General features: G+C 44.4%; 1 protein-coding gene across 1 annotated transcript in view; it reads left to right on the forward strand.

The window, feature by feature from the left end:
- Positions 1–16,460, forward strand: part of NUP62 (nucleoporin 62) — a gene marked incomplete at its 5' end in the record, with an annotated part of 873,863 nt that overhangs the window by 86,883 nt on the left and 770,520 nt on the right. The window contains one exon of the mRNA XM_044076211.1: positions 5,335–5,421. Within this exon, the coding sequence (XP_043932146.1) occupies positions 5,335–5,421 (87 nt within the window). The remainder of the gene's footprint in view (positions 1–5,334; positions 5,422–16,460) is intronic.

Here is a 16,460-nt window from a genome sequence, read left to right on the forward strand (position 1 = left end):
AGCTCTTTGTATCCTATGCTACAGCTTTGCAAGGGAAGGCTATATCAAAACAAACCATTTCCAAATGGATAGGACATTGCATTAGTTTTTGCTATACCCATCATGGAAAACCAGTTCCTGCTACCATAAGGCCCCACTCTACCAGGGCAACAGCTGCATCTACAGCCTTCCTCAGGGGGGTTCCAACCAAGGAGATTTTGGAAGCTGCAACTTGGAGTTCAGTACACACCTTCACCAAACACTACCACTTACCGCTTTACTCTAAGACTAGAGCTGGCTTCGCCACTGCAGTTCTGCAGGGCCTTCTGGCCTCCTCTAACCCTCTTTGACTCCTCCACCCATCGTTGGCTTTGGGATTCTACCCAAGTGTGATGACTGCAGCAGGGTAACACGATGAATATAGTACAGTTTTGTACCTACCATAAATGTAGATGTTCGAGTGTACACCCTGCTGCAGTCCAGGTTACCCTCCCTCCATCCCCTCTGATCTAACTGGCTAAACCTTTACAATACCTTCCTGATGTATTTGCTTATAGCTGGAGGGATTTTGTGTTTGTGCTAAATTTCTTAAATTGGTTTTAATTACTGACCACCTTTTTGGGGGCACCTGACATCTGGGGCAAGAAAAACTGAAGAAAATGGTGTCTGATGCATTATATATACCCCTGGCGCACTGACGTCAGGGAAGAAGCGACAGCAACCGACGCCGGGTCAAGACTTTGGAATTCAGGCCGACTGCGGGACCACCTGACTACAAGATAACCCAAGTGTGATGACTGCAGCAGGGTGTACACTCGAACATCTACATTTATGGTAGGTACAAAACTGTACTTTAGTGAGGATCACTTGTCTGTGAGGAATAAAGGCTTGTTGCTTTAGAGCACTCCTTGAATTTCATATTTTTTGAAAATTACTGTGACTGAGCTCATCACAGATATATATTTTTAAAGACAACTAGTTTCTTTGTTTTTATTTTTTCCTCAACACTGTTGGTGGTGTGGTTAGAACGAGACAGATTTGTGTGCTTTTTGAAGAATAGCCATCTTAGGGGAGTAGCTGGGCAAAGAGCAGTGCCAGTCATTCCTGCCTGGAAAAAAGCCTAGGAAGTGGTTTCTTGATGAAGACATAACTTGGATCCACTCCTGAATCTTGCTACATTGTGTTGGCTTGCTAGCTGCCACAGTTATAGTAACATTTGCATTCTTCAGGAAACATGTTGCAATAAATTGTAAGGTGCCAGTGGTTGCACAACCAGCAAGTGCCCCCATGTTTCAGTTCGGCACATCTGTCAGGTCCTGTAGTTAGTAGTGTGTTCCCACATGCTTTTGATAGGATTTGCATTTTATAGCCAAAATTCTTCACAAGTTTTGATGACTAGTGGTTTGCTGGTAGGGTGGGAAGCCTATCTTAGCTTCCCTGTGGTTTAAGGCATGTGTTGCTATTGAAGATGGGACTACAGATCATCCAGTTGGAGGTATAGGCAGTCCTGTGTACTAAAAGCCTTTTGGACAAAGCTGCTGCTATGGACTGCTATTCAGTCAAGCAGCCATTCCATTGTATGGTTTCTAAACAGAAAAGGAAATATGAACACGCACAGCCCCCCCTCCCCCCATACAGAAAAATTGTTCAACTGGCAGTGAGCCCATTGACCAGGGAAATCACTCTCAGCAGTTAAACACTGCAGTTCTCCAGCTGATTTGCTATCCTACAGTAGAATATAGGGAATCTGCACTGAAAGCATTCTCCAGCCAGAGGCAAATGAGATGTTTTTTGCAGTTTCCCACCATTTGTGAAGATTCTGTGCTTTTGTAGTAAAGATTGGTGAAAAAAGGGCCAAAACTAAACATTGTCCTCTGTTGGCTGAGAAAAGCAGTTTTTCAGTCACTCAGTTTCCTGGAAAATGGAAGCTTCCCCATGTCTTGGATAGTGGTGTCCCTCATAGCTGGGGTGACTGTCAATTGCATGTCAAAATCTGATTACTGTTAGAACTCCTTGCTATTACCAAATCTTCCTGCTGGGTTTTCAGAGGTTGTAAAGGCTGCAAGGAGGCCTGGCACTCAGCCCGATATCTCTGAGGAAAAGCTGTTGTCAAGCCTCTGTAGACTAAAGTATATGCTCTCCCATCTTTCATCTGTACAGGTGATCTTTCTTCAGATGTAGCCTTAATGTTGAGCCTCCTTGGTAAAAGTGTACATGTTGAACTGTTTCTTCCTGTCATGGCCTTAGGGTTCTGGAAGTTTGCTCGAATGAGCAAACAACCAAAACCGAAATGACCGGGCATACTTACGTGAAAGTACTTTTCACAGAAGAAGCACTTTTGCGTAAGTATGCCTGTTGCCGAGGCTGTACTATGGTGTGGGTAAGGGAAAATTCCCTTTTCCCCACTGTAGTGCAGTCTCGGAGGGAGAATATTAAAGTAGGGGGGGGTGGGGGACACAGCTAAAATGTTAATGTAGTGTTTTTTTTTTTTTAACACACTTTAACGAAAGTGCTTTTTTGATAAAAGCGTTTTCATTAGTGTGTTTGGTTATTATGGATTTGGATATTTGCTTATTCGAGCAAACGTCCTAGATCCTGGCCTTGTGGATGACAGGATTATGGCCTGACACTGTCTGGGCAGGTAATTTCTTTAAGGGTTTTGCTTTTCTTTCTTCTGGTGTACTTTACTCTGTGAAAGCAGAATGCTAAGACTGCCTTTGCCTGTATCCCATAGAACCTGCTGACTTCATGAATTAGGAAGAACATGCATCTGTATAAGCACTTGTTTATAGTTGTAAAAGTTCACCTATATTCACTGCTGCAGTACCAGTTCTGTCCCTCCATCTTCTCATGTTCTTTCTTGCTTTGGTTGGATTTGGGTACCTTGGTCACTTTCCTTCCCCTTTCCAAGGATTAGGTTTTTCCACTTCAAGTTGTTATCTGTTCTACAATAGCAGGCTTGAGGGGGGCTCCCTTTGTGTTCTCTGATGTGGCATAGACATCCTTAGACTGTTTCCTGGCTGCACGAAGGTATTCCCAAACCTGCTTAGGGCAAGAATGTCCTGAACATGGTGCCAGCTTATATCCCTTGTATACCACCGGAGCTTTGTTACTGTTAGTGTAGGGAGTTTTCTGAGTTTGGAGAGGGAGAGTAAAAGCTCTTGTATTCAGGTTAGCTGTCAAACTTCTGCAGACAGGAATCCCAAGACATATATATACATGCATGTAAACGTACAGTAATGCTAAGCACCTACACATCTATACTTTGCTCTACAAACCCTGTCTAAGTAGAGAGCACCCTGATCTGGAAAAGATGATGCAGTTGGTAAACAGTAGATTGAATGTTATTATGAAGCTCCATTCAGTTAGGAGAGCAGTGGTTTTCTGTTCCTGAAGCCAGCACTGAAGTACTGTAGATGTCATTCCAACAGGCATTCGGTCTTTGGTGCAGACTTTGAGAAAGCATTATTGTCTTGAACTGGAGTTGAGCTTTACTACCATGATGCTTAGACTCAGGATAAGCTTTGTACTTGGGTTGTTCCCCAGCTTCTGCTGTGAGGCTACTGCTGGGGATTCAGCCCAACCGTAGTACTCATGAGGGGGGTGCGTTCTGAAGAATTCTGTGAATTCTATGCAAGTCTTTCTGTTTATCTTGCTGTTAGTTGCATTTACATGCATACACACCACATTATTTCTGTACTGCCTTCCTGTTGGTTCCTTCTTGTTATTTACATTTGCATGCAAGCACATCACAGTATATTAACTCTTAGTATGAACAGCTACTTTTAGATACTGGATTGTACTAAGTACAATAAATACATGGAGGCAAACTGTTTCAGTAAACTGCTTTAGTTAGTACATTTCTGTTGCATTTGACTTTTGGTTCTACAAATACGCAACACATATGCTGTCAGCTCTCTATAGCAAATTCCCAAAGTCTGTTTATGCATAGTTACGTTTATACCAGAAGGTCTGGTATTTTTCTCAAAGTCTGATGTAATACAGTTTTTTCTTTGTATAACAGATTTCCTTTGTTCTTCTAATTTATGATTTGTCCTTGATTCTGTGGTCCAGGAAATTCAGTCTTGCATTATCTGAAACTTAGTGTTCCAGCACTATCTTGCTTGAAGTTACTTCGATGTACTTTCAGCTGCCATCTGCGTAGCTATTTTACAAACTTTGTTTCTCAATAACTTTTTTTTTTTTACATGAATGCCAAAATTTAACTAGGCTATATATGCTTGCCAGCACACTTACTGTTTTTCAAATTTTTTAGCATTTTACACTATTGTACATTAACCCTTTATATGTCATATCATTTTTGCAGCTTTTTATTCCAGCTAATAATCATGCTAGCAGTAGTTTGAAAAGACAGTATGTACTATATAGAACAAAGTATTCTTTCATGTTCATTGTTAGAATAGGTATATTTATTATGTTTGAGTGAGAAGACCATCTTCAACGAGTCACATATTTTCTTGGCTTTTCACTGTGGGTGAGCTGCACCTCCATATCCAGTCTTAACTGTTGGAAGTTCCTTGCAAGTCAGACAGCTGTACACTTAATAGACTTAACAGTGTAAGCAGTGTATCTTTGCTGTTTATTTACAGGAAGAGGCTTGCTAGTTGCAGGGGGCAAACTGGCAACCCCTCAGGTTAGGTTTGCTTGTGTAAGAAGCATGTCATGTGTTGCTGTAATATCATGTGCGCATCCATGAGTGTGAGAGCTTCCACAAAAAATGTTGCCATATCTTGATGTTTGGGGAGAAGGAACCCAACCAAAAGACGGTCAAGGAGGGTAATCTTGTAGATTACCTGATGTGTTCTTAGTGTCTGTGTTGTAGGGTATTTGGTTCCAAAAACATAAGTTACACTGCTGTACATATGTGTAATCAGTCATTACTATGTAAATGTACATTGTGCAAAATAATGACAAGGCAAATAATGTCGGTCTAGTTGGGATTGCTACAGGTTGTACGAAGTACTTCAGTGTGTATGTTAGTATGTTAAGACTGGACTACTTCATCTCACCTAATATCTTGTCGGATGGGTGCTCTTTAAGTATGTAGGCCAAGGAATTGCCTGTTTCCTTACATGTTTTTGTATGTTGTGGTTCATTACAGATTTCTTGCCATTCCTCCAGCCAAAAGTAGAAAGTACATCTGAAAGTAAATGTTGATGTAGACTGCCTTTTAGCTGGTATAAACAACTTTGCACCACAGTTGGTTTATTTTCTGTATTTATATGCTATGTCAGTATGTTTTAGTGTAAAACAGTGTAAGGCATATGTGTTCATATTTATTGTGTTTGTTAGTAACATCTGTGTGGTAATGAGAGCCTGACTTCTGTGTTTCAGGATTCAGCTTTGCAAGTTCTCAAGCTGCACCAGCAGTAGCACCCATGAGTCAGCCATCAGGTTTCATACTGGGCGTTAAGCCCACAGGTACAAATGACCTTTACCATCTTTTATAATATTGTTGTGACTTTGTGTGTGTGTATACACTTCTTTACTAATGCCTTGTTGCCTAACACTTAAATGTCTAGATGTTCGTGTTTCACTGTTGCAGTCATCACATTAGGGTTATCTGCTTGCAGTAGCCCTCAGTCAGCCTGATTAACAAAATCTTGGGTCCTGCGTCAGTTGCTGTCTCTCCTTCCGTGACGTCAGGTAGTCAGGGGTATAAAACATGCAGCCAATGCCATTACACCAGTCTTTCTTGCCATGTGGTGCCCGAAGCAGAAGCAGTTCGCAAGTGCCGGTCGGCCGACTCCTGAAATTTTCGTTTTTGAGTTTCAGAACCGAAGTCTTCAACTTGAAGCCAAGTACCCCATTGAGGAAACTTTTTCTTGCTCTAAACCAATGTCAGTAAAAGTAAATAATTGCATTTCTTGTGGAAAGCAAATGCCTCAAAGATTTTCATTCGTACTGTATTCCTTGCCTAGGCCCTGACCACGATGTACCTCACTGTCGGTTTGTGCCTTATTTAAACAACGAACTGTCCGTTGTCGATATATTTTCACTTCTAAATATTTTGGTGCTTGGTTCAATTATCCAGATAGGTCTTCGGTAAGCCATCTGACTACCGACATTCCGAAAAAACGCAAAGATAAAGACAGAGACAGACTGCCTAGGTCCAAAGCTGCCAACAACGCTTCTCCTAAGCCAGTCGCCAGTTCGCCAGTACTCAGGCGCTTTCGCATCCCCTGATACCCGCTACTTCAGATTTGCAGGCCTCTACTGAGACCCATTCGGAGTCCAGTATGCCGCGAGATGCTTCAAGTGTGGAACCTGTGGATATCTCTACCTTGGATGGGTCCGGAGCCACTGTGCAGACACTGATTTCTGAGGGTGTATTCAGGCCTACTGACTTGCATATTAAATCAACGCCATCATCTTCTTCAAGGCCTAAAACTCGAACCATGCTTAGAAAACCGATGCCCAGACCGCATGGTCAAGCCTGTGTGCCTAAAAAACAAATGATAAGAATGGCTAAAGACCTTATTACTTGAGTCAGGGGAAGCCAACCCCCCCCCCCCCCGAGACCTAGGACAGAGTTTACATACGATACTTCTGACCAGGATTCTGAAATTTCTGTTTCCTCTAATGACCAGGATTTACCCTTATCTACCTATGAGGATTTTGATGCTGAGGACTGTATTCCCTCTGCTTCCCTCCCAGAGGATTTTTCTTTTGGTGAAACCTTGCATACTCTTGGGGAGCATTTTCTTTGGGAAAGTCAGGATTTCTCTGATTCTAAAAAGAGGCTTGTGGATTTCTTACTCCTGCCCCGGCACAGCCCTTTAGCTATCCCTCCTGTACTAGACATTGTTGATGATGCCTTTTTGGAATCTAGCTTGGCCCCTGACTCTCTACCTCCTGCTCCCAGAAAACCTGATAGATATTACAGGGTTCCTGACTCTCACAAGTTCCTTTTCAAAAATCCTACTGCGGATTCTGAGACCATTTCACAGGTACCCAAGCTACTACTGCCAAAAATCCTACCCCCTGTGATAGAGACTCCAGGGCGCTGGATGGATGGGGTAAGAAGGTATACACTTCTGATACCTTGGCCAATAGGGCCTTAAACTCCCAGTTTCATATGTTAAAGTATCAGCAGCATATTATTGGATTGCTTAAACAGAAAATGATGTTGATTCCTGATTGCGCTGAAAATAAGGATTTACAGAATTTAATGCATTCTGCTGAACAGGTTGGAAAACATACTTTGCAATGTGGTTTTGATTCACTAGAGGCATCTTGCAGGGCTTCTGTCACTTGGTCTGTACTTAGAAGGCATACTTGTCTTAAGGAGCAATCTTCGCCAGATCATGTTAAAGCTAAATTTCTGGATGCTCCCTTAAATCCGGACCGCTGTTTGGCAACAAGGCAGAAGAAGTTCTTAAAAAGATGGAGGAAAAAGCTAAATCTATGCAAACTGTTAAAGATTTCTTACAAGTACAGCGTCCAAGATTTAGTAGGCATTGGCCCACTAAAAACTGGTCCTTTCCTGCCTCTTCCAGGCCTTCTCAGTCCAAACCCAGATCCAGAAGAGCACCCAGGCTTCAGTCCCAGGGTACGCACAGGACTAAGCAGTGGGGGGACCCCACTTCCAAATTTGAGAGTAGTAAAACTCCCCCCTGTGGTAAACTGTCTCAGTGACTTAACTTTAAAACTTCCAAGCACTTCTCAACTGACTGCCCCTTTGGGGGGAAAGATTGCTCTACATGCAAAAAACTGGGAACTCAGGACAAATGGGTTTTAAATGTTTCCCAAGGATACAGATTTCACTTCCACACGTTACCAACCCCAAACGGTTGGCCAGATCTACCCCCAAATCAGTGGGCAGAGGCTCAAAAGCAAGTACTCTCTCTTAAGCATAAAGGCTATTCAAACTGTACCAGAAGAGGAAAAGGGACAAGGTTTCTACTCAAGACTTTTCCTGGTACCCAGAAAAGACTATTCATGGCGTCCTATCCTTGACCTGTCTACTTTAAACACCTTTTTGGCGATTCCAAAATTCAAGATGCTAACTCTTCACCAGTTGCTTCCTATGCTAGGCAAAGTTGCCTGGTTGGCAACACTCGATTTAAAAGAAGCATACCTGCACATCCCAATCAGGGAATCTTGCAGAAGATACCTACGCTTCAAAGCAGGCTACATGCACTATCAGTTCTCTGCACTGCCCTTTGGCTTCTCTACTGCGCCCAGGGTATTCACAAAGTGCCTAACTCCAGTCATTGCATTTTGCAGGCAAAGAAATATTCAAATATACCCATACTTGGACGATTGTCTAATTCAGGCAGAAAGCCAGGACATACTTTTGAATCATCTGGCTTTTGTACAAAGGGTGCTAACTTGTCTGGGGTACACCATAAACGAAAAGAAATCTCACCTGGTACCCTGTCAACAAATTATATTCCTGAGAGCAAGCTTGAATACAACTTCCCAGATGGCTTTCCTCACGCCAAAGAAACAAATTCATTTGACAACCTACTTTAAACTAGTGGCCACAAAAACCCTATCTGCAAGGCAAATATTGCAAGTCTTGGGGTTCATGGCTTCCTGCATTCTTCTAATTCCATATGCAAGACTGCATATGAGGAAACTACAATGGTATCTAAAAAGCCTATGGTGTCAACCTATCATACGTTGCCTACGGTTAGAGTTCCTTTGGTGGGCAGAGGCATGCCACAAAAACAAGGGACTACCATTCACTCTACCCCCTGCCGCCCAAACCCTAACAGACGCATCAAACTATGCATGGGGGGCTCACCTGGCAGGGAAGTGCATTCAGGGTAAATGGAACCCAAGTCAACTGCACCTGCATATCAATCAAAAAGAAATGGTAGCTGTACAGAATGCTCTGACAGCCTTCAAGGACCACATTCTTCCAGGACAATTAATGGTAGACGGACAACACCACTGTTATGTGGTACATAAACAAGCAGGGGGGTACCCATTCTTACCCTCTCTGCAGATGGCACTGTGGAACACAGCCTTGAGCTACCAAGTGCATCTACAAGCTCAGTTCCTGCCTGGAAAACTAAATACACTGGTAGACGGACTAAGCAGAAAACTCATGGACCCACATGAGTGGAAACTGGATCCAAAGACTTTCAACATGTTGACAAACAAATGGGGGAGCCCGGATATAGACCTGTTTGCTTCCCCCCAGAATTACCAATTAGACAAATTTTGCACAAGGACTCCCCACAAACAAGCTTGGAAAGTGGATGCTATGTCCTTTCCTTCTCTGCCTCTCCTCTCCAAAAGTACTACTAAAGATCAAACGGGACAAACCAAGAACAATATTGACTGCACCAGACTGGCCACGCCAACACTGGTGCCCTCTCTTGCGCAGTGTCACTGTTGGCCCCATGGCACCTGCCTCACACCTACCCTGTTGTCTCAGCAGGAGAACCAGATCCTGCACACTTAGCTTCAAACCTTGAACCTAGCAGCCTGGCTAATTAACTAATCTCTCATTTACCATCCCTCAGTAAACCAGTGATGGATATCATTTTAGAGGCAAGGAGGCCTAGTAGTAGAAAATCTTATGCTGAAAAATAGAAAAGATTCTGTGCCTGGAACCAACCTCAAGGGATGAGCACAGCAGTGCCCAACTTACCTCAGATTCTACAATACTTAACTGAGATACTTCACAAGGGCCTTTCTTTTTCCTCCATCAAAATTCATGCCTCAGCCATTTCAGCTCATTATAACACAGAATCTCCCCTCTTCGCTCATCCACTGCTCGAGTAGTTCCTCAGAGGGGCCAAAAAGTTAAGACCACCCAGGAGACCCCTAACTCCAGTCTGGGACCTTAACTTTAGATTGGAGAAACTCACTCTTCCTCCTTTCGAGCCAGCTGTTGGTGCAAATTTAAAATTCCTTTCTTGGAAAACAGCCCTCCTTTTAGCAATCACTTCAGCAAGAAGGGTATCTGAATTACAGGCCCTTATGGCAGTGGAGCCTTTCATCATCTTTCATGCGGACAGGATGTCCCTCAGAATCCATCCCTCCTTCATGCCCAAGGTGTTATCCAGTGTGACTCTTAATCAGTCCTTCATTTGCCAACCTTCTTTCCTAATCCACAGAACAAGGGAGAACAGATACTGCACTCTTTAGATGTGCACAGACAACTTAGATTTTACTTGGACAGGACTAAACCTCAAAGGAAATCTGAACAACTGCTGGTGGCATTTGCTGCAGGGGCAGAGGGGAAGGCTATTTCAAAGCAAACCATTTCTAAATGGATAGGCCATTGCATTCATTTCTGCTATAAGCACCATGGAAAACCTGTCCCACAGGGGAGCAGACCCCATTGAACCAGGGCTGCATCTACCTCTACAGCCTTTCTCAGAGGTGTCCCTACCAGGGACAGCCTAGAAGCTGCTACCTGGAGTTCTATACATACTTTCACCAAGCATTACCGTTTGCCAATTTTCTCTAAATCCAGAGCTAGCTTTGCCACTGCAGTCTTGCAGGGCCTTATAGCTGGTCCTAATGCTACCTGAATTCCTCCTCCCATCCTTAGCTTTGGGAATCTACCCAAATGTGATGACCGCAACAGTGAAACACGAAGAACATAGTACAGATGTTCTTCGTGTTTCACTGTTGCAGTCATTACATTTGGATAATCTGCTGGCAGGTTGCCCTCAGTCGGCCTGAATATCAGTCTTGGGTCTTGCTTTGGTTGCTGTCTCCTCTTCCATGACGTCAGGTCGTCAGGGGTATAAAACATGCAGCCAATGCCATTTTCTTTAGTCTTTCTTGCCGCGCGGTGCCCGAAGCAGAAGCAGTTCGCAAGTGCCAGTCGGCCGACTCATGAAATTTTCGCATTCGAGTTTCAGAACCGAAGTCTTCAATTAAAGCTAAGTACCCTGTTGGGGAAACTTTTTCTTGCTCCTTACCGATGTCAGTGAGAGTTAATAATTCTATTACTTGTGGAAAGCAAATACCTCATAAGGATTTTCATTTGTACTGTATTCCTTGCCTAGGCCCAGATCATAACGTGCCTTGCTGTCGGTTTTATGCTAGATTTAACCAACGCACTATTAAGCGTTGGTATATCTTTGCTTCAAAATATTTTGGATCCAGATTTAATTACCGTGAAATGTCGTCTGATAGCAGTCCGACTACCGGAGTTCACAAAAAATGCAAAGAAAAGGACCGAGACAGACCGTCGAGGTCCAAAACAGACGACAAACCTTCTCCTAAGCTACTCGCCGGTTTGCCGGTACTCAGGCGCTTTCGCAGCCCCTGATAACCCGCTACGTCCGAATCGCAGGCCTCTACCGAGACCCATGTGGAGTCCGGCATGCCGCGAGATTCTCAGAGTATTGTACCCGCGGATGTCTCTCCCTCAGATGGGTCAGGAGCTGCTGAGCAGACGCCAGCTTCTGAGGGTGTTTTCAGGCCTCAACATTTCTATATAAAACCGACGCCAGCTTCAAAAACAAAGACAAAAGTAACTGCTAAGGCTAAAAAACCGAGGCATGAGCCACGTGCTCAGGCCTCTGTGCCCAAAAAACAGATGATCAAAATGGCTGAAGACTTAATTACCTTGATCAGGGGTCCCAACCCTCCCCCTGATAAGAGGCCTAGGCAAGACGCTGATTATGAATCTTCAGATCAGGTTTCTATTTCTTCTGATGTTCATCGTGCATACAGCTGCAGTAATCACAGATGGGTTTTCTGCCGTCAGGCGGTCCCTCGGTCGGCCGAATTCCAAAGTCTTAGTCCGGCGTCTGTTGTCGCTCTCTCTTCTGACGTCAGTGAGGCCAGAGTATATAAGACACAGCCGACGCCATGTTCTTCAGTCTTTTTTGCCGCGCGGTGCCCGAAGCAGAAGCAGTTCACAAGTGCCGGTCAGCCAGCTCCTGAATTACGAAAATTTTGGGAACCGAAGTCTTCATTAAAGCCAAGTACTCCGTTGGGGAAACTTTTCTTGCCTCAGACCGATGTCAGAAAAAGTTAATAATTGTATTTCTTGTGGGAAGCAAATACCGCATAAGGATTTCCATTCCCTCTGTATACCTTGTTTGGGCCCAGACCACGACGTCTCGGGCTGTCGCTTTTGCGCTACCTTCAATAAACGCACTATTAAGCGTCTGGCGGAGTTCGCCCAACACTACTTTGGTAAAGCTTTTGATTATAAAATGTCATTGGACACTCCGACTACCGTTTTGTCCAAAAAACGCAAGGAAAAGGACCGACACGCGAGGCCCGCGGTCCCCGCCGACACCACGCCAAAACAGGCTACATGTGGTCCGGTTCTCAGCGAGACGCCTTTGCAGTCCCTGACTACCGACGACACTCCTTTGGCGATGTCCTCTGTACCCGAGACCGCTGGGACCTCGGCCCTTTCCCAGACTACAACCATCGAAGCCTTTGCTAATGTTGAGCCTACTAATGTGGACAGGTCCACCTCCACCCATGGTGTCTTTAGGCCCTCATCTTCTTTTTCAATTAAGGCCTTTACAAAATCCAAAGCAGCCAGGCATCCCACGAGGCCTGTTGCACAGGGCCCATCTCCAGGTCCCATGCCTAAAAAACAGATGCTTAAAATGGCTGAGGATTTAATTACTCTTATCAGAGGTTCTCAACCCCCTCCAGACAAGAGACCTAGAGTGGAGGAAGATTCCCCCTCTTCTGATCAGGGATCCATTTTATCAGAACATTCTGATGCAGAGGAACACTCTTACTCTCCTTTTGAGGATTCGGATGCAGAACAGTCCATCCCTTCTGTATCCCCTCCTGAGGATTTTTCCTTTGGGGAAACCTTGCACACCTTGAGGGAACACTTCCATTGGGAAGGCCAAGACTTTTCAGATTCCAAGAAAAGACTTGGGGAATTTCTTTTGTTACCTCAACACAGACCTCTGGCGATTCCCCCCCGTTTTGGACATACTTGATGTCTATTCGGAGGCTTGTCTTAACCCGGATTCTCTGCCTCCTGCACCAGTCAAACCTGATAGGTATTACAGAGTACCCAGCTCTCACCAATTTCTCTTCAAAAGCCATAATGCTGACCCTGAAACCATTTCACAAGGCCCCAAGGGATTGAAGGCCTCCACTGCCAAGAATCCACTTCCTTCAGAAAGGGAATCAAGATCTTTAGAAAGGTGGGGTAAAAAGGTATATACCTCGGCCACCCTAGCCATGAGGGCCTTAAATTGTCAGTTTCATATGCTTAAATATCAACAGTTCCTGTTATCACAATTAAGGAACAAAATGTCTCAACCTGAACAACCAGATTTAAAGGAGTTACAGGATATGATGCATAGTGCAGAGCAAGTGGGTAAACACACTTTACAATGTGGTTATGATGCCCTAGAGGCTTCAAGTAGAGCGGCTGCTACGGGATCAGTCATTCGCTGACATGCTTGGCTTGGAGAACAAAACTTGCCTGATCATGTGAAAGCTAAACTTCTAGATGCTCCTTTACAAAAGGATGTGCTGTTTGGTACTAATGCTGAGGAGATACTACAGAAAATGGAAGAAAAAGCCAAATCCATGCAAACTGTCAAAACCTTTTTCCAGGTCCAACCACCACGTTTTAGCAGAAATTGGCCTTCAAAAAACTGGTCCTTTCCAGCCACTGACAAGCCCCAAAGAGGTAGATACAGACGCACAAGGGGCAGAGGGCAATCACAAGGATCATATAGAGGACGACAATGGCAAACTCCAGCGCCAAGAGGTGGCGAGGACAGTGCACAACAATACAGGAAGCAAACCCAATGACTCCCTCATTTCCATGCCAAGTACGTCTCAGCTGGCAGCACCTTTGGGAGGAAAGCTAGCATTATTTGAAAACAATTGGCATATTGTCACAACAGACAAATGGATCCTGGACATTATAAACAGAGGCTACAAATTTCATTTCCACACTCTTCCAAAAATGAGAGAGGCATGCCAAACCTGCTACAGAATCAAAGGGCAGAGGCACAACTACAAATTTCAAAGCTCATAAGCATGAGAGCTATTCAAGAGGTACCTTCTCACGAACAAGGTCAAGGTTTTTATTCAAGACTTTTTCTGGTACCAAGGAAAGGAAACGACTGGAGACCCATTTTGGACTTATCCATCCTAAACACATTTCTACTCGTACCAAAATTCAAGTTGCTCACATTACAGCAACTTCTTCCCATGCTGGGCAAGGAGTTTTGGCTGGTAACATTGGACCTCAAGGAGGCATACCTGCATGTCCCAATCAGACAAAGCTGCAGAAGATACCTCAGATTTCTTGCAGGTTCAATCCACTTTCAATTCTCTGCATTGCCCTTTGGCTTATCTACTGCGCCCAGAGTATTCACAAAGTGCCTGGCATCAGTGATTGCTTACTGCAGACTTCAAGAGATACAAATTTACCCTTATTTGGACGACTGCCTGATCCAAGCGGACAGCAAACACATACTTCTGGAACATCTGACATATGTGACACGGCTATTGCATGCTCTGGGATACACAATCAACAAAGAGAAATCAAGGCTAACACCATCTCAGAAAATAACATGTTCTTCATCTCACATTGCTGCAGTCATAACTTATGGGTAGTCCGCTGTCCTCGGTTGGTACGTCGGTCATGGGCGCTCAGATCTGACATCAGAGCGTCAAGGTATTAAAGCGCATGACCGACGTCATTTCCTCAGTCTTTTTTGCCGCATGGTCCGAAGCAAAAGTAGCGTTTGCAAGTGCCATTCGGCGTTCTGAAATTTTCGTATTCTGAGTTTCAGACCGAAACCAAGTTGGGCTAAGTACCCGTTAGAATATTTTTGTTTTTTCTTGCCTCAGTTACTTCCGGATGTCAGAAAAAGTGAATAATTGTATTTCTTGTGGGAAACAGATACTGCATAGGGATTACCACTCTCTTTGTATTCCTTGTTTGGGACCGGAGCACGACGTAGTAGGGTGTCGCTTTTGTGCTAGGTTTAATAAACGCACCATTAAACGTAGGCTAGATTGTGCTAGGCTTGTCTTCGGTAAGCGGTGTAATTACAATATGCCGTCGGATCCTCCGCCCGCTACCGTGAAGAAGCGCAAAGATAAATCTTTAAAGTCCAAACAGGATGACTCGTCCGTTCCGGACGCCGGTTCTTTAGACACTACAGTGGATTTGGTTAATCCGGCCGAAGTTTCAACTGAGTCTCAGGGGGAGACGTTGGTTTTGCAAGATGTGGCCTCTCAGGAGTCAGGTCAAGCTGAGGGGGCCTCTCAGGTTACTGTTCTCCCTTCTTTTCCTAGGGTGGTTAGGCCTTCTCCTTCTGTCTCTAAGGTGCCCTCCAATGGCAGGCCTGGTTTGCCTTCCACAGGTGTCAGTCCTAGCTCTGCAGGTTCTGTGCCTAAAAAACATATGCTTAAAATGGCAGAAGATTTAATTACTTTAATCAGGGGTTCTATGCCCCCTCCTGATAAGAGGCCTAGGGTGGAGCCAGAAATGGAAAGTTTGGAGCAGGCTTCAGATTACTCAGAGTCTTCGGCTGAAGACATTCAGGATTTTCCTCCTTATTCTGATTCAGACGCAGAGGATTCCACTCCTCCTGCTTCTCCTCCAGAGGATTTTTCTTTTTCAGAAACCCTGCATTCCATGAGGGAGCATTTTAAATGGGAAGGTCAGGATTTCTCAGATTCCAGGAAGAGGCTTAGGGAATTTTTGTTTTTACCACAGCATAGGCCCTTGGCTATACCTCCTGTTTTGGATGTGGTTCAAGACGTTTTCTCTGAGGCTTCCCTTAATCCAGACTCTCTGCCTCCTGCGCCAGTTAAGCCAGATAGGTATTATAGAGTGCCTGAGGCTCATAAATATCTGTATAAAAGCTCTAGGGCCGATCCAGAAACTAGTAGCCAGGGACCTAAGGGTGTCAGGGCTTCTCTTGTAAAGAATTCAGTTCCTTTGGATAAGGAGGCTAGAAATTTGGAAAGGTGGGGTAAGAAAGTGTATACCTCTTCCACTTTAGCAATGAGGGCTTTGAATTGCCAGTTTCATATGTTGAAGTACCAGACTTTTCTCCTTACTCAGTTAAAATCTAAAATGGATGCTTTGGCAGAGGGCATAGAGTGTAAGGAATTACAGGATTTGGTACATGCCTCTGATCAGGTGGGTAAGCATGCTTTGCAGTGTGGTTTTGATGCTTTGCAGGCTTCCTCCAGGGTGGCTGCCACTGGTTCAGTTATTCGCAGGCACGCCTGGCTTAAGGATCAGAATTTGTCAGAGCATGTTAAAGCTAGGATTTTAGATGCTCCTTTGCAGTCTGAAAAATTTGGTTCTCCTGTGGAGTCTGTCTTGAAAAAAATGGAAGACAAGGCTAAGTCTATGCAGACTGTTAAAGATTTTTTGCAGGTGCAGCCCCCTAAGTTTAGCAGGAACTGGCCTGCTAAGGGTTGGACTTACCCTTCTTCTGATTCACAGTCTAGGGGTAGATCTAGACGTGGTAGGGGCAGAGCTCAGAGTTCTTTCAGGCCTAGGCCGTGGAGTTCAC

Source organism: Protopterus annectens, chromosome 7.part0 (assembly GCF_019279795.1).
Source record: "Protopterus annectens isolate FY-2018-M chromosome 7.part0, PAN1.0, whole genome shotgun sequence".
NCBI classification, from domain to species: Eukaryota; Metazoa; Chordata; order Ceratodontiformes; family Protopteridae; genus Protopterus; species Protopterus annectens.